The 15029-nt window shown below is 49.1% G+C and overlaps 1 protein-coding gene across 2 annotated transcripts in view; it reads right to left on the bottom strand.

The window, feature by feature from the left end:
* Window positions 1-8603, bottom strand: part of IGF2BP3 (insulin like growth factor 2 mRNA binding protein 3) — a 118020-nt gene extending 109417 nt beyond the window's left edge. The window contains exons 1-4 of one of the 2 annotated variants that reach the window (XM_069773349.1): window positions 8502-8572; window positions 8276-8356; window positions 7748-7969; window positions 6342-6402 (exon numbers count right to left, since the gene is read on the bottom strand). In XM_069773349.1, coding sequence (XP_069629450.1) covers window positions 6342-6402; window positions 7748-7922 — 236 coding nt within the window. In that variant the 5' untranslated portion in view covers window positions 7923-7969; window positions 8276-8356; window positions 8502-8572. Of the gene's footprint in view, window positions 1-6341; window positions 6403-7747; window positions 7970-8275; window positions 8357-8443 lie in introns of both variants that reach the window. The other variant, XM_069773341.1, reaches the window with a different exon arrangement.
* Between the last annotated feature and the right edge of the window lie 6426 nt (window positions 8604-15029).

Here is a 15029-nt window from a genome sequence, read left to right as displayed (position 1 = left end):
CATTACTCATACAGTATTTTAACATTTACCCTAATATTCACCCTAGTAACACACTTTATTTGTTAAGTATACAACTACAAACATCAAGATTTTCTTCATGGTTAAAAGTATGCATCCTTCAACACACACTCACAAACCAATATTGCAGACATGAAAAGAAGCAAAAGCGGGAGAGAATACAATAATATATTTTTTTATTCATTACCTGAAACATGCACAAACACACAGGAGCTCTTGCTCCCATACAGAAACTTTTCAAAGTCAAATTACTTATTCCAGGCAATGAGAAGAAACAACAGCCACTGAAGTACCCACATGGATAAACACGCTCAGAGAGGCTGGGTAGCACCGGTAACCACTGGGCTTACTGATTGCCCCAGCACACCCCAAACCAGGACACCTGGCGAGATTTTGGATGGTACATTCAACAATACTTTATTTGGACAGCAAGTGTAAGACTCATACAGCAAAGATGCAGGATGGAAAGACATACAAGTGCATACACTTGACATGCCGAGGGGGAAAGAAAAAAAAAACAAAAACACATAAGGATGGAAGCCTCAGACTAAAACTGTAAAATAATGCACAAGTATTTCTGGTAAAAATGTCACATTTCTAGATGAAATAAGGAAAAGTTATGGTTTTATCTTAGCTTTCAACAGTAATTAGCATATACCTCAACATATAATTCTGTACTCTGCATCATTCAAGATAAAGCATGGACTGACGTGTAGATAAACATTTTGCTTATGAAAACAAAATGAGAACACACATTAAAAGACAATAGTATTGAAGCGCTCTGGAACTACATAAAGCACCTCAATATTGCTAAGCGCATCGATCCTATTCAAACTTTTCCACCTATCCCTCTCCCTTTACAAAACATTAAAAGTTCTCCTTACTTAAATTGTACAGCGTTTAATTTTTGCACCTATTCTCCATCTGTTTACTGATTCTGAATAATCAAATTCCAAGAACAAATTTGACTCTTATATTACAAGAAAAAAAAATCTCACATCAATATTGCCCTGTGCCCATCCCGCTGGGCTCGCATAAGGATGAAATCACCAGAAAAGGGCCTTTACTTGTGCTCCATAGCACTACATGTTTGTTACCAAAATCCCAAGAGGATAGAATCCAAAAGCTGAAGTGACATTAAGGAGAGGACCAGGTTTAAGGAGTGAAGAACCTTTTTTGTGAGGTTCCCTGAAGGGCTAGCCCTGCCCATGGTTAAGTATTAGGTGTATTTTAATTCTGCCTGGGTCCCTCTCTCATAGCCATTATGGGAAGCTTCACATTTTCTGTTAGGTAGATAAATCCCAGGCCATTTAAGAATTTTTCAGGTCAAAACTAAGCATTTGAAGTCCACCCAGTAGCTAGCCAGAAGCCATAAAAGGACTCCAGCACAGTAGAGTCCTATGCTCTGTACTTAAAAGAGCAACTGAAATGAACACAGCCCCATTTTACAAAAATACCACCTTCAAGGTCTCAAAAATGTGGAAAATGTTATTACCCCATGCTTGAGGGGAAAAAAAAAAGGGAGAAATAAAAAAATTTTAAACATTTCCTGGTTATATTTTACTACCCTTGAATTACACTTCCAAAATATTATTTTTTATTCCACCCCTTCAAAATCTATCGTATGTACGCACAATTTAACGTCCACTACAAGTATGTTCTCAGGGTACCTCCCATAATGGGAGGGTAGCAAAAAGAGAGCAGGACCAACCTTTCAAGACTCATGTTTAGAGCTGTGCTTCATGTACTCCAACTTATTTTTAAAAACTGCAAGAAGGGATTTTTTTTTTTTTATTAATGATCAAACAGTATGAGGAGTTACAAAAATTAAGCTTCCAACAACATAACAGTTAACATGGTTAGTGAAGAATTATCTGTTCTTGCCATAACAACTCATTGTTTATGTAACAATCACCACAACTATCCAGGTTTGTTTCCACTCTAATTGTAAGCTTTCAAAGATTAAAAAAAAAAATTAATTTCCTGTTCACATCTGCAAAAATAAATGTGGAAACAGAAAATAAAAACCCAAAAATCACTATGCAAAGTTTTGGCCTTTCACTCTAAAAAACATTCTAGTTTGGACCCAGGCACGGTCCTCCGCCTCTTTCCACAGAAAAGGGCACGAATACAGCTAATAAATGACATATTTTCTATCATATCTTCTTACATTCAACATGTTTCCCCCTGCTTGATATTTACAGAAGCAAAACTAAAAATCAATGCCACTATTTTTTTTTTTTTTATAGCCGTGACCATTGTAGCCACCATACATACTTTAGCCTCGCAAAGCCATTTCCCACCGCCTTGCGCACTCAAGATACAAACGCTCATTATACTGAAAATTAGCAACACAATCTGATGCCCATCCAACAGCATAATGCTCGCCCCTGGAACAGAGATGGTTGCATAAGGGATTTGGGGCCTGTTTTCATCAAATCAGCCTTCAGATACTTCAGCATTACAGGTGAAGCACAGCTGACAGGTCATTGTGCTCCCTGTAGCACAGCTCGTTAAGAAGCAGCATTACCTACCTACAAGATGCACTTTTGCTACCCTCTTCTGTTCCTCTCCCAAACAAACACCCCAGAAGAGACACAGTGAATTTATTTTCTCAACAAAGAGCCCTTGGGGGGGGGGGGGAGATAAATAAATTAACCTTCTAATTGGAAAACTACCTCATCATTACCACAACTGAGGTGTTGTGAGCATTTTAGGCACCTGAAGGCCCCAGGAGCAGGCGTGGTGGACCAGGTCAGGGTGGGAAGCCCACGGGGAGGTGGGCGCTGGGGCCGGGAGGCTGTGCCAGACACATCCCCAGGTGCCCAGAGTTAGTGCCTGCCCTCCCCCCTCCTCACACACAAGTGACATCAGGGCCATTTGAATAATCAGATTGCAGCGTACATCGCCTTGCAAGATACCAGCTGCTCTTGGATTGCGGCAAGGTAGTACCCAAAGCCTTGCGCCACAAGTTTCATGGCCACGGGCGCACGTACGCTATGGGCTGCCACCATCCTCCTCCCGCATTGCTGCCTTGCGAGAAGAAAACCCATCTAAGTAGCGATCGTGACTAACGGTGCCCTGCCTTCCCTTGCAGAGCGTGACTAGCAGTCAGAATTATTACAATGTCTTCTCCAACTTTTGCATAAAGTGACCTAAAGCTTTAAATATTGCAATAGCCTTCCTCTACACTGAGGGGTCTGAATGCAGAAATGCTGCATTCCTTTGGCATTCCCTTGAGATTTCAATAGTAAGTCAGGAATCTACTCCGAGCTTATTAAACACTTTGCACCTCCCCCAAAATAATTCTCCACCCTTCCATCAAGGAAACCTTGACCAGGCCCCTTCTTTCAACCGCAGTGCATCCCCTCGTCTGTTTTTAAATGCTTCCAGGGGGGGAGGGGAGGGAGAAAGGCACACACCAGGCTCTCTCCTTCCTTCCACAGCAGGTAGGAAGGTAGTTTTGCAAACCTGGGTGTGCCCACTTCAAATCTGAAGATCCAGCAAGGGCTGGAATGCAGTGACTACTGGGCCCAAGAATTTCACCCTGAATAACAAGCCAGGCACACTCCACCGTCTTCTGGATTCAGCTCAACTTTATGGCAACCCTAGCTGACACCACCTCTTGACCTTCCTTTATGTGACGAGGATATGGATTACCAAACCCTTACCCTTTCCTCCCATGCACCTCAGCCGCCTCTCAAGAAAGATACCCACAAACTACCTTTGTGAGTGATAATATACACACTCTGCTAAGGAAAAAAAAAAATAAAAATCATATTTAGGGAGGTCGCAAGGAAGAGAGCTAGGACTCTCGATGAAGTAGCCTCACAACAGCAAAGGTCAATACAATGTATTGAATGATTTCAATGCACTACAAAACAACTTTTGCTCCTATGAAGTAATCATTTGACCAAACTATTAATCGTACGCTCATGCTGAAAGACAGACTTGACACATCCATTTTATTTTATTTTTTTTTTAAATGGCGTCACTTCACTAACTGTATCTCACCCACTGGAGGGCACAGGGCTGTCTGGAAAGCGCTCCCCGGCCTTGCAGCGTGCAAACACACTGGGTGGGCCTGGTGAGCAACACACACCCCCCACCCCGGCTGCATCTGCACCTTTGCCTTGTGTAGAAAGATACAAAGACTTCAAATGAGTTACTTTGAAAGCACCTTAATAACCAGCTTCACCAAAATACTCAACGTTCGAAAACTCTGTTTTTACACATACCTAACAACTCTAAATATACGCCCAGTAAGAAATGTTTATACAGACATGGAAAAAAATCTCCAACTTTTTGACACCACCACCAGCCTCCCCCCCCCCCCCCCCCAAAAAAAAGTAGTAGACATCTATAAAAGGAACAAGAGAGTCAGTTTTACATATGGAGGCCACTGAATGAATTTTAAGTGGCTTCCTAGATTTGATTTTGGAGGGGGGAGGGAGGGGGGGAGTGGAAACAAAGGGGAAGGAAGTGCACTTATTAGAAATGCAATTTAATTTTCTGTTAAAGAGCAGTATAAATCTGAACTATATCTAATACATTCCAACATGATACTGCACGATGAAACAGTGTTTGCACAAATAAGGGCTTTGGGAGAAGCAATATGGCTATGCTGATACAATTACATTTGCAATTTTTTCAATATGCCTATATGTAGGCAACGCATGCCTAGAAAAGTGCTTAAGTTCAGTGCAGAATTCTTTTCAACAAGTTACAGACAGATGCATGTTTCTGATAATTGCTAATTCACAGGCAAATAGGAAGACATGCTACCCAATATGAAGAATGGACTTTTACACCATTTCAGCTGACAGCGGAAAGAACAGGAAAATACTTTTAAACACATTAAACAATGATTAAAAAAGGGGGGGGGGGCACCAGTGATTTTAAATTTACCTTTATATGCGTGAAATGAAATTGTTTTCAGCAGCATAAATAGAATACTACTCATGCAAGCTTAAGATTAATAAGCATGATAATAATTTTGTTTATTAAAGACACTAATAGGAAATTATCAATTCTTATATGTCCCATGGAATTTTCTTCTTAAATCTAAAAATATATTCCATCTACAACAGTATTTTTATATACAAAAGATCTGAAATATAGGCTACTGTAAATCGAAGCCATATACCTTGCATATTAAATGAGAATGAGTACACACACCCAGCATATTAATTTCCAGTGAAAAGTATCAAATAAATATAACCATAAAGATTAACATGCTATGAATAGGTCCAGAGAGGGGTTCCCCCCCCGCTTAACTAGAGCAAAAATCCTCCATACTTTCTCAAGCGAAGCTTTCCTCTAACACTAAATAGTGATTAAACTTTTAATTCTTAAAATACCGAGATAAAAAGCCCATCAAGACAGCTAATTCACCTTTTCAAATTAACTATTTTTAAAAGACTGCATTTTTAAAAATAACCCTGAAATAGCAGAAGACCCTTTTAACAAAGTTACACAGAGAGACATACTTCCCAGATTGAATAATGGAGTACAGGAACAAGCACGTGGAAAGTTTGATCTATTTTGCCTTTACTCTCTAGTGCACGCCAGGTTTTCTATAATCTAAATATTTGTGAAAGAAGCAGGCTGAATGTCCATAGGCAGTATAAAAATACTACCTTGCTTTATTGCAAGTATTGCTTCTTTACGTGAGGCCCAGCGAAATTACTGCCTTGCAAAAATCCAACACACATTTAGAAATTAAGGACATATAAATCCTGCCCTTACTGAGAAAGAGTAATTCTCCTGCTGCTTCTATAGACCAGCTCGAAATAGTGATGAAAAATCGTCTCAAGTATAGATGAGACTTCTACTACGTGCCTATAAAACGCTGCAGACTCCAACATGGCAGGATCAAAAAAATATGTATGTATACCAGTATATTTACAAGATGCTTTTTGTTGCTGGAGCAAAGCTCATGTGCTTGCCCGTTACACAGTCCACAACACCACATTTCGTTTCCTGCTAACACCCAGATTTTAACTCTTCTCATGGAACTTTAAATTTTAAAATCTTCACAGTCATTTACCGTCAGACCATAATAACTTGCTTCTCCCACAAAAAGGCTTTTTTTTTTTTTTAATAAATTAAATACTACCACTGTCGCCCAGCCAAGACACTACATTAGAAATACATGGGGTGATTCTAGAAAACATCTAGGACAGCACAGAGTGCACGCCTGTGGATTTAAGAAAGCGGTCCATTTATCTACAGGGAAGAGAAACACAAACCCAAGCATTTTTCAAATTGCTTCTCACTGGGTAACTGAGGGCAAGGGGCCGGGGGGTGGAAGAATAAATTACCTTTGTCTTTTAGGGACTGAATGTTCAACTTCTATGAGTTTCCCATGCAGCTCCACTTTACCTACAGAGAGAAACAGAACGGGGGAAAATATTGGAGCACGGCTGCGCATCCCCCGCGCGTCCCCGTCTCCCGGAGTGGGTTTGCAGGGGTGTAAAGCGGGGAACGGGAGCGCAACACGTTACAGCCCATTCATCGGCGACCCGAGCACCGGCGGAGCGGGGACCCGGCGCCCGGGAAGGCGGCAGAGCCCGGCGCCGAGCCGCTGCCGCGGGGGGAGCCGGCGCTGCCCTCGGCGGGGCCCCTTCCTCCGCCCCATCCCCGGTCTCTAAACGGCCCGTGAAACGCCGTGTGCGGGAGCGGGGCTCGGCCCCGTCTCGGGGAGGGAGAGCGGGGGCTCCGCCGCCCCCCGTGCCGCCGCCGGGCCTCCAACTTCGGGCGGTTTGCTGCGCGGAAGCGGGCGGGAAGGGAGCCGAAACGAGACACCGAGCGCAGCCCGAGCCCATCTTTTCCGCGGGGGCCTCTCCCAGCAGACCTCCGCAAAGCCGCTTCACGCGAAAAAAAAAAAAAAAAAAAAAAAAAAAATTTAAAAAAAAATTTTTTTTTTTTTTTAAGCACACAAAAACAGGATGTCGGGGCCAGGAGCCGGCGCGCTGCTGGAGGCGGTGATGGTGCGTGAGAGCAGCGAAGAGAAACCGAAATAAATAGCAGGGCAGCGCGGGGAGGGGGGGCTGCCTGCCTCCCCCCTTCCCAAGTTTGGGGCAATCGGCGGCTCGCCCCCAGCCCTGCGGCCTGCGCCAAGCCGCGGGGAGCCCCAGCCCGCTCCGGGGGGAGGCGGCCCCTGTGAAGGGCTGCGGGGGGGGGGGGGTTGTCCAGCTGTGCCCAAGGGGGGGGGGGGGGCAGCCGATGCCCCGCGGAGCGCAGCACGCTTCGCGCCCGCAGCCCACCCCCTCCTCACTGCACCCGCCGCTCTCCCCCCCTCGCCCCCCCCTCAATGCAGCGAGGGCCCCCGGCCGGGCAGGACTGGCCGTGGGGTGTGGAAAAACATGGGAGCCGCCGCGCCGCGGGTCCCTGGGCCCAGGCTCCCGCCCCTCCCCGGCCCCGCTCCCCCGCCACGCCGGGCTGGCCCCTCCCGGGGGGCCGCCGCCGCGCAAGCCCCGCGCAAAGCCTCCGCGGGCAGGCCGGGCGGCTCCGGCCGCGCTAGGAAAACAACAGTTTGCATCTCACCTGGGGGCGGGGGGGCAGGGTAGCGGGGACCCCCCCAACCTCGGCTCCTCCCCCCCCAGGCCGGCGGCGCGGCCCAGCCCGCCGCTGCAGCAGCTCCGCGGCCGCGGAGCAGCGCGGGCGGCGAGAGCCGTCGGGGCTGCGGGGAAGGGGGGGGGGGGGGCGGCGCGGAGGGGCCGCTCACCTGAAAGTGCCTCGATGGCCTTCATGGCCCAGCTCTCGTCGGGGCAGTCCACGAAGGCGTACCCCGTCTTCACCAGGAACTGGCCCGAGAAGGGGATCTTGGAGTCTTTAAAGAGACTTTCCAGGTCGAGGGGGCTGACGTTCTCGCCGAGGTTGCCGATGTAGAGCTTGTTCATCTTCCTGGCGGCTCGGGGAGGCGCGCACCGCGGGCTGCAACCCTCGTCTTGCGAGAGGAGGTGGGGAGGAAGGGGGAAATAAAACAAAATGCGATGGAGGAAGGAGAGAGAGAGAGGACGGGGGAAGAAAAAAAAAAATCAGATCTGCAGCTTGTGTCCCTCCCTCTCTCTCTCTCAAGGGGTAAAAAAAAAAAAAAAAAAAAAAAAAAAAAAAAAAGCGTAGCCAAACGGGAGCCCTAAGTGCCTGCCGTGCTACCCGGGCGCATGGGGGGCGCGGGGGAAACACCCAGCGCCGGGGCCGCGGATGGCGGGCTGAGGAGAGGAAAAGGAGGAGGGGAGGGAAAAAAAACTACTTTTTTTGTCTTGCCCCCAAGCCCCTTTGGCAGCAGCAGGCGGACTATGAAAATGTCACACTACGTGCGTGCAGGCGCCGCCTCTCAATATAAAAAAAAAAAAAAGAGAGAGAGAGAGAGAAGGGGAGGGGGGAGGGAAGGAGGGAGGGAGGGAGAAAAAAAAATTACTTGAATATTCCGGCTTTTTGAATGAGCCACGTGTTCAAACTACAAATCAACTTCTCACGTGAGGAATCCCAGCTCTTCAATTAGCGAGTGGATGGGGCGCGCACACACACACTCGGAGGAGGAGGAGGAGGGCCGGGGTGAAGGACGGAGGGGGGGTGGGGGGAGGCTGGACAGGACAGAACAAGTTTAGAGAGGGCGGGGGAAGGGGAAACCGGAGTTGGGTGGGCTCCGCTCTGCGCCGCCTCTGCCCTTCCGCCGGGGGAGTCCGCTCCGCGCGCCCCCGCCGCCCAAAAACGGCTGGGCGGCCGCACCTCCCCCCGTGCGAGCGGGGTGTGATCCCGGGGAGGGAGGGGAAAAGGCACCGCAATGCCCGCCCCCCCGCCCCCCCCCCCGCTCCGCTCCGCTCCGCTCCTCCCCCGCCGTGCCAGGCTGTGGGGATTATTCACTGGGGTCGTGCCTGGGCGATCCCGCTCCCCGGCACTGTGGTGGGGGGGAGGAGGAAGAGAGGGAAGAAGAAGGAGAAGAAGAAGAAGGGGGAGGGGGCGCGGGTGTGGGGGGAGGCGGCGGGGGAGTGCAGGGATCCGCTCCCGCGCAGTGCCGCCGCGGCTGCGTGCTGGGGGGCTGCGCGGGGCGGGGGCGGAGGGTCTCTCCAGCCTCGGAGGAGCCCCATATGGTAATGTTTCTGCATTACTCGCAGTGCCCCTTGCGCTGAGCCTTACGGAAAGGAGGAGAAAGGCGGGGGGGGGGGGGAAGAAAAAAGAAAAGACAAAGGGGTGGAGGAGAGTTGAGGGACGATGAAGAAGGGGAGAGTCCTGGGGCGAGGGAGCCGCGCTCCGGGGAGGGGCGGGAGGGGGGGACGGACCAGGCTCCGTTTCCATCTGGGTAATGGTGGACGGCGCGGAGGGAAACGCGAAGGCACCGTTGCCCTCGGCTGGTAACGGCACACAAAGGGATTTGGCGACCCCCCTCCTCCTCCCCCCCACCCCCCCCCCGCCCCCGGCCCGGTTTAAGGAACCATTCATAATTCTCCACATTCGTACAGATACAATGGTGGGCTTGTGGGGGAGGGGTTTGGGGGTGTGGAGCCTTTCCAGTGCAAACAAAATGTTGCCTGAAGATGAAGAAAGGATACGGAAATGAAAGCCAGCACTGTGTTTAATATAGCGATCTAGTAGGTTTTGTTTAATAATTCAACGCACTTTAGCCGAAGGTTTCATTTATTCCGTGGTAGGCTTCTTGCGGTAGGTTTTAATAGGTATATCCATGGAAAATGGTTAAATACTTTTATTAGCGAGCAGTGAATGGATTTCCACATGTCCTGTAGTAGGTCTGGAAATCCGTAGTAAACAGGAACGCTTCGTAGTTTTGCGCCTAACTTCTAGCAAGTACACAATTAAAGAGGGGCGATTTAAATCTCCTTGGAAGCCGTGCTAAGGGCAGGCTTTTGTCACCCCCGCTCCGGCCGCTGCAGCTCGGCGGTGGCGGTGGCCGTGGTGGTACGCAGGGCTCGGAGGGGGCGCGGGGGAGAGGGAGTGAGTCGCTGAAGATTTCTCTTGTGGTGGTATGATGCAAGGAGACATGTCTTACCATGAGGGTTGGAGCCCCAGACCATTGTGAAATTACCAGGGGCTGGGTGAATGTTGCAGCAAGTTGGAAATACGGCCCTTTTTGTTGTGTGCATCCAAGCGCCTGGCTTACCGAAAACCTAATATTTGTGATTTCAACCCATTGTTTAATCTCAGTGTCATTTCTGTGAACTTTTAATTGTCAGCTTGTGATTGAGGGAAGCGAGTGTTTTGTGTTCCACTCGTCAGAATTTGAGCACAACTTCCATTTTGTAGAAAATTAGCAAATAATTATCTCGGGGATAGAGAGAAATATTTTTTTTCCCTACAGTATTAACCTGTTACGACTTTTCGATGCTGGATGTGGCATTTTTCCTAAACTAATTTGTATTTCATAGCCGTGTCCTGTGTAGTCTGGCGAAAATAAACAATTGCCTGTCCCAAGTTAAAACCAGCCCCCTCCAAACTACTGAATTCTTAGTTGAACTTGTGAAAGGAATAAGTCACTGTTCTTGCAGATTTAATTGCATTCTTTATAAATTTGGTTTGTACTGAATCTATAAGGCAGTCTGCATGTGCTCATTTCTACATGGTTTGTCTATAGCATTATCTGGCATTTCCTCTTAAAACTGCTAAACAGGGTGCATGCATTTCATTTAGTATTCTAGCTTGATAATCTGTTTTGCTAGAGGATTTTTTTTTTTAAGAAATGAAGATTGAGACTTCATGATAACAATATGCATCAGTTGTCCAACAACATCATAAACCGCTTTGTAATCAGATGATTGGGAAAAAAACCCTTGTTTATTAGCAATCCCTGATACTCTGAAAACCTCTTGCTAATAAGCTGAAATATTCTCTGTAGAGCTAAATAATATATAGCTTTGTTTGTCAAGAAGTGTGGGTTGGTTAGTGGTTTCAAGAGTAAATCCAAATCTTGGAATGCCAAAAAAGGGAAATCAACAACAAAAACTTGCTCCTGCTGCCTGACAAATCTCCGCTTCCTTGTACAGACAAACAGAGTTCAGATCAATTGGGCACTCCCAAACCTTAACGTTATTGAGAATACAGTTCTACAATTTGAGATGCAATTTATTTTGGCAGTCACAAATCAAATGCGTGAGCACACATCAAAGCATTCTCACAGCTCACGTATTTTTCGAGCCACGTCTGTAAGAAAAGGCATTATAAAAAATTGAATTTCCCCCCCCCCTATTTCAAATGTTTCTGTTTATCGCCCCCCCAAACCAAGAAGTTAAAATACTTACGTAAATATTCTACACAAGGAAGCAAAGCCAATCTTTTAATTACCCAGGGCTTTTACGACAGTCTGCCATTTAGAATTTAAACTCAACCATGTGCTTCTCCCCACCTCCGGGGTGAGACACCGACAGCCTCCGCCGTGACCGTCCACCCCCTCCTCCACGGTCCCGGGCGGGCAGGGCGCTCCCTCTCCCCCCCCCCCAGCTCCCGCTGGGTCCCCCCCTCAGCGCACGGTGGGTGGGTAGCACCTTGGACCGTCCGCAGCCTCACTATTAACCATTAAACGTCTTTTGGGTTGGGTTGTTTTTTTTTTTTCCTAGACAACCGCCGCCCACGGCAGGCTCCTGCGTGGGCTTGGGGCTGAGGCGCGGCCGCCCACGCGATGGGCGGCGGGGGCCGGGCAGCCACCACGGGGCGCAGGGGCGGCTGCCGCGGGGCCTAACGGCCGCCGGGCGGCCACCCGCCGGGGCCCCCGGCCGCCGCCCGCCGCTACGACGGCGGGGGGTGCCGCTGCCGCCGGCCCTGCCTCCTCACGGCGACGCGGGCGCGGAGCCGCCGCTCCTGGCGGGGCGGCCACCCCCGCCGACGGGACTGGACGGGACGGGACGACGGCGCCGACCCCGCCCCGGGTCGAGCCCCGCCGCGGGGCGCCCGCGCCCCCTCCCTGCCCCGCGCCGCGGCCGCGAGGCGCCGCCAGCCCCGGGGGCGCGGAGCCGCCCCGCGCGCCCAGCCGCGGGCGGCCATAGTAACTCGTAGTAAGCGGCGCGGGCCGTGGCGCGGCGCCGGCTCCTATTGGCTGCGCCCTGCGCCTACCAGCGCCGCCCGCCGCCGCGGCGCGGGCGCCACTGGCTGCCGGGCGGGTGCGCGCGGCCGCCCATTGGCTTCCGCGCCGGCCCCTGCGGCGCGTGGCGCGAAAGCGGCGGCGGCCGCGCGGCGGGGGCGGCGGGGGGCGGCTGCCCGCGCGGCGGCGGCGGCGGCGGCGGCGGCGGGGGGGCGGGGCGGGGCGCGGCGCGGCGAGGGGAGGGGGCGGCGGGGGCGGCGGCGGCGGCGGCCAGGGGCGGGCAGGGACGGGAGAGTCGGCCCGCTCCCTCTCGGCGGCGGGCCGGCGCTTGTAAGGTGGTAAGTGGGTGCCACGCCGCAGAGGTGCCGGTTCCGGCGGCCTCCGGCTGAACGGCGGGGCCCGGGCGCCGCACCGCAGCCGTGCCGCGGAGGGCGGCGAACAAAGGCGCGGCGGGGGCGCGGGCGCTTTGCGGGGAGCGCCGCTGGCTCGCTCCGCGGGATGCCCGGGCCGGGGAGGCGGCGGCGGGTCTCCAGGGTCTGGGCGGCGGCGGGCGGCCCCTCGCAGCCGGCGGGGTCGGCGGCCCCGGGCGCTGGAGCGGTGCTACCGGTGCGTCCGGCCGAGGCGCGCACCGCCAGCCAGCCCGGGGAGGCGGCGGCGGCGGCGGCGTGGTGCCGGCGGGCGGTTCGGCTCCCGGGGCCGGGAGCGGGCTCGGCTCGGCTGGGCTCGGCTCCCCGCCGGCGGCGAGGCGGGCCGGGCGCTCCGCGGGGCGGCTGCCGGAGCACGGGGACCGGCTCCGCTCCGGCTTGAAAGTTTGGATCTTTCTGCCGCAAAAAAATGCTGCAAAACCCGGTGGATTCGCAACTGGGAGCGCGGCGGCTGGCTGTGCTGGTGCGTAAAGGAAACCGATAAATCGCACGGTTGCTTCGGAAGTTTTAGGGCTTGAGATAAAACACTGTAGCCAGCTCTGTCCGAGTTTCTTCCAATAAAAAAAGAATTACAAAGAAGTTAGCTGTCTGTGCTGTTTTGCTCACCGGAAAGTTGCAGGAATTCTTTGTTTTGTCATGCAATGTGGTCGCAGTATTGTTGTATTAAAATAATACAAACAATTTCTAAACAAGTATTCCGGTACATAAAACATCGTGACCGTGGCTTAGAATGAATCTCTGCATGCTGGTTTGAAAGTAAGTGTTTTTTTTTTTTTTTTTTTTTTCATTTTGCCCAGGGATCTCTTTATTCAAGTACTGATTGCTCAGCTTATCTTATTTTCCGCTTCCAAACATTTGCAAACATCTTGCAAAACAAAAATCTGACCACGTACATTTAAATTACCTGAAAATAGCTTACAGTCTTTTTTGAATATATATATACATATACACATAAACTTTTCATCAGTGTTCACTTTGCTTGGCACAGCTGGATTTAAAATGGGACTTTCAAAACAGAACTTATCATATTTCAGTTTGATATCTGAAACCTGAGATCTTTGCAATTGTGGTGGAAAAAGAATGTAGAGAAAATATAAATATATCATGTATAATGCAGCCAGACAAATTCAGAAGTTTATTTGATCAAGTGACAGGAAGAATTGCCAATATGGCTTCCTCTAGCTACAAAATATTTTGTGGGGCTTTTACAAGGAGTGGATACCTGAAAATGAAGGCATTATTTCAGAAGTAAAAGTGTTTCTCTCTAGTTAAGTGTATTTTAACTTGGTTCAGAGGGGGTTTTGTTCTGGTTTTGTTTTGTTTTATTTTCTTACATTTTGGAGAAATCAGAATATATTTCTTGTTTGCTCCTCCTTTGATCAAGGAGATCTTTTGCGAAGGGGGGGGGGGGGGGGATATCAAGTAAGGGAATAAAATGGGGCAGCAACCCAAGCATGAAATCCCTTTGGCGAGAACAATGAGACCCTCCTCTCCAGAATCCCTTTTGCCTTCCTAGTATGATAGTGGTGTTTTCAGCTAGCACTATCATAGGTCGATGGTGAATTCAGCCCCAGGACCTTCCATATCTTAAAGTTATAGGGGAAGGGTGTTAAATTTGCTTTTTAATACCTGGTACTGGTTAGATTTGGATGCCTAGAGTTCCTTCCAAGTAGCCATTATTTATTAATAAGAAAAAATCTCCATCTCTTTTTCTCTAAAAACTCTGGTGTAATGCTGGCCTTTGAAGAAACTGCAACATTTTGGTTTTAATATTTAAAAAAATCTTATATTTGAGATAAATTAGTTATTTTGTTACATTAGAGCAAAGTTGGTGATGTTAGCTGCTGAAGTTTCATAGTTTACAATTTTTTTTTGTTGTTTTAATTTAGCTGAATATCTTAAAATATATTTATTCTGTTGCATGAGGCTGATAAGAATTCATTGCCTTCCAGTTCAGGCAATAGTTTGGTTTAGATTTTGGTTATGTCTTTTACAAATTTCGTGAGGAATAAGCGTTCCAATTTTGATGTAACATTCACAAAAATAGCTGTTTAAATTGGCCATTAATACGTGTATTCTTTGAAGAACGTGGTCATGAATGTTTGTATTTAAAATGTGTTTTCCCAACACAGTATATATTTTATTATTTTTGTCAAGATCAGAAAGCAACCTAATGTTAAATACAGTTGAGTTTTTGTTTCTGCTCTGTTTCTTAAGCAGACTGAATAGTTGAGTCTGTGAATTATAGAGTATATGGCAATTTTAAACTACCTGTGAGGCTGAAGGCTGAGCTGCAGGATTGTTGGCTCCTCCTGTATCTGAATAATTTCATTAAGTCTTTTCAGTTATTCTTTATCTGGTTTAAAAAAAATTAGGCTTAGTCTTTTGTGTTTCTTATGAAAGCCATACCATATAACTGTTTCCTTTGCAAAGGGTTACCTTAGTATAATGTACATATTTTTAGGTATAAAATGTTAGGGAACTTTGATTACAAGAGATCTATTTGGGTAGGTTTTGTCAGTATAAAATGGCTGGCACAATCTTTTTATATA

Source organism: Haliaeetus albicilla, chromosome 2 (genome assembly GCF_947461875.1).
Source record: "Haliaeetus albicilla chromosome 2, bHalAlb1.1, whole genome shotgun sequence".
NCBI lineage: Eukaryota > Metazoa > Chordata > Aves > Accipitriformes > Accipitridae > Haliaeetus > Haliaeetus albicilla.
The sequence above is the reverse complement of the archived record's forward strand: the minus strand, read 5'-3'. Positions and strand labels throughout refer to the sequence as shown.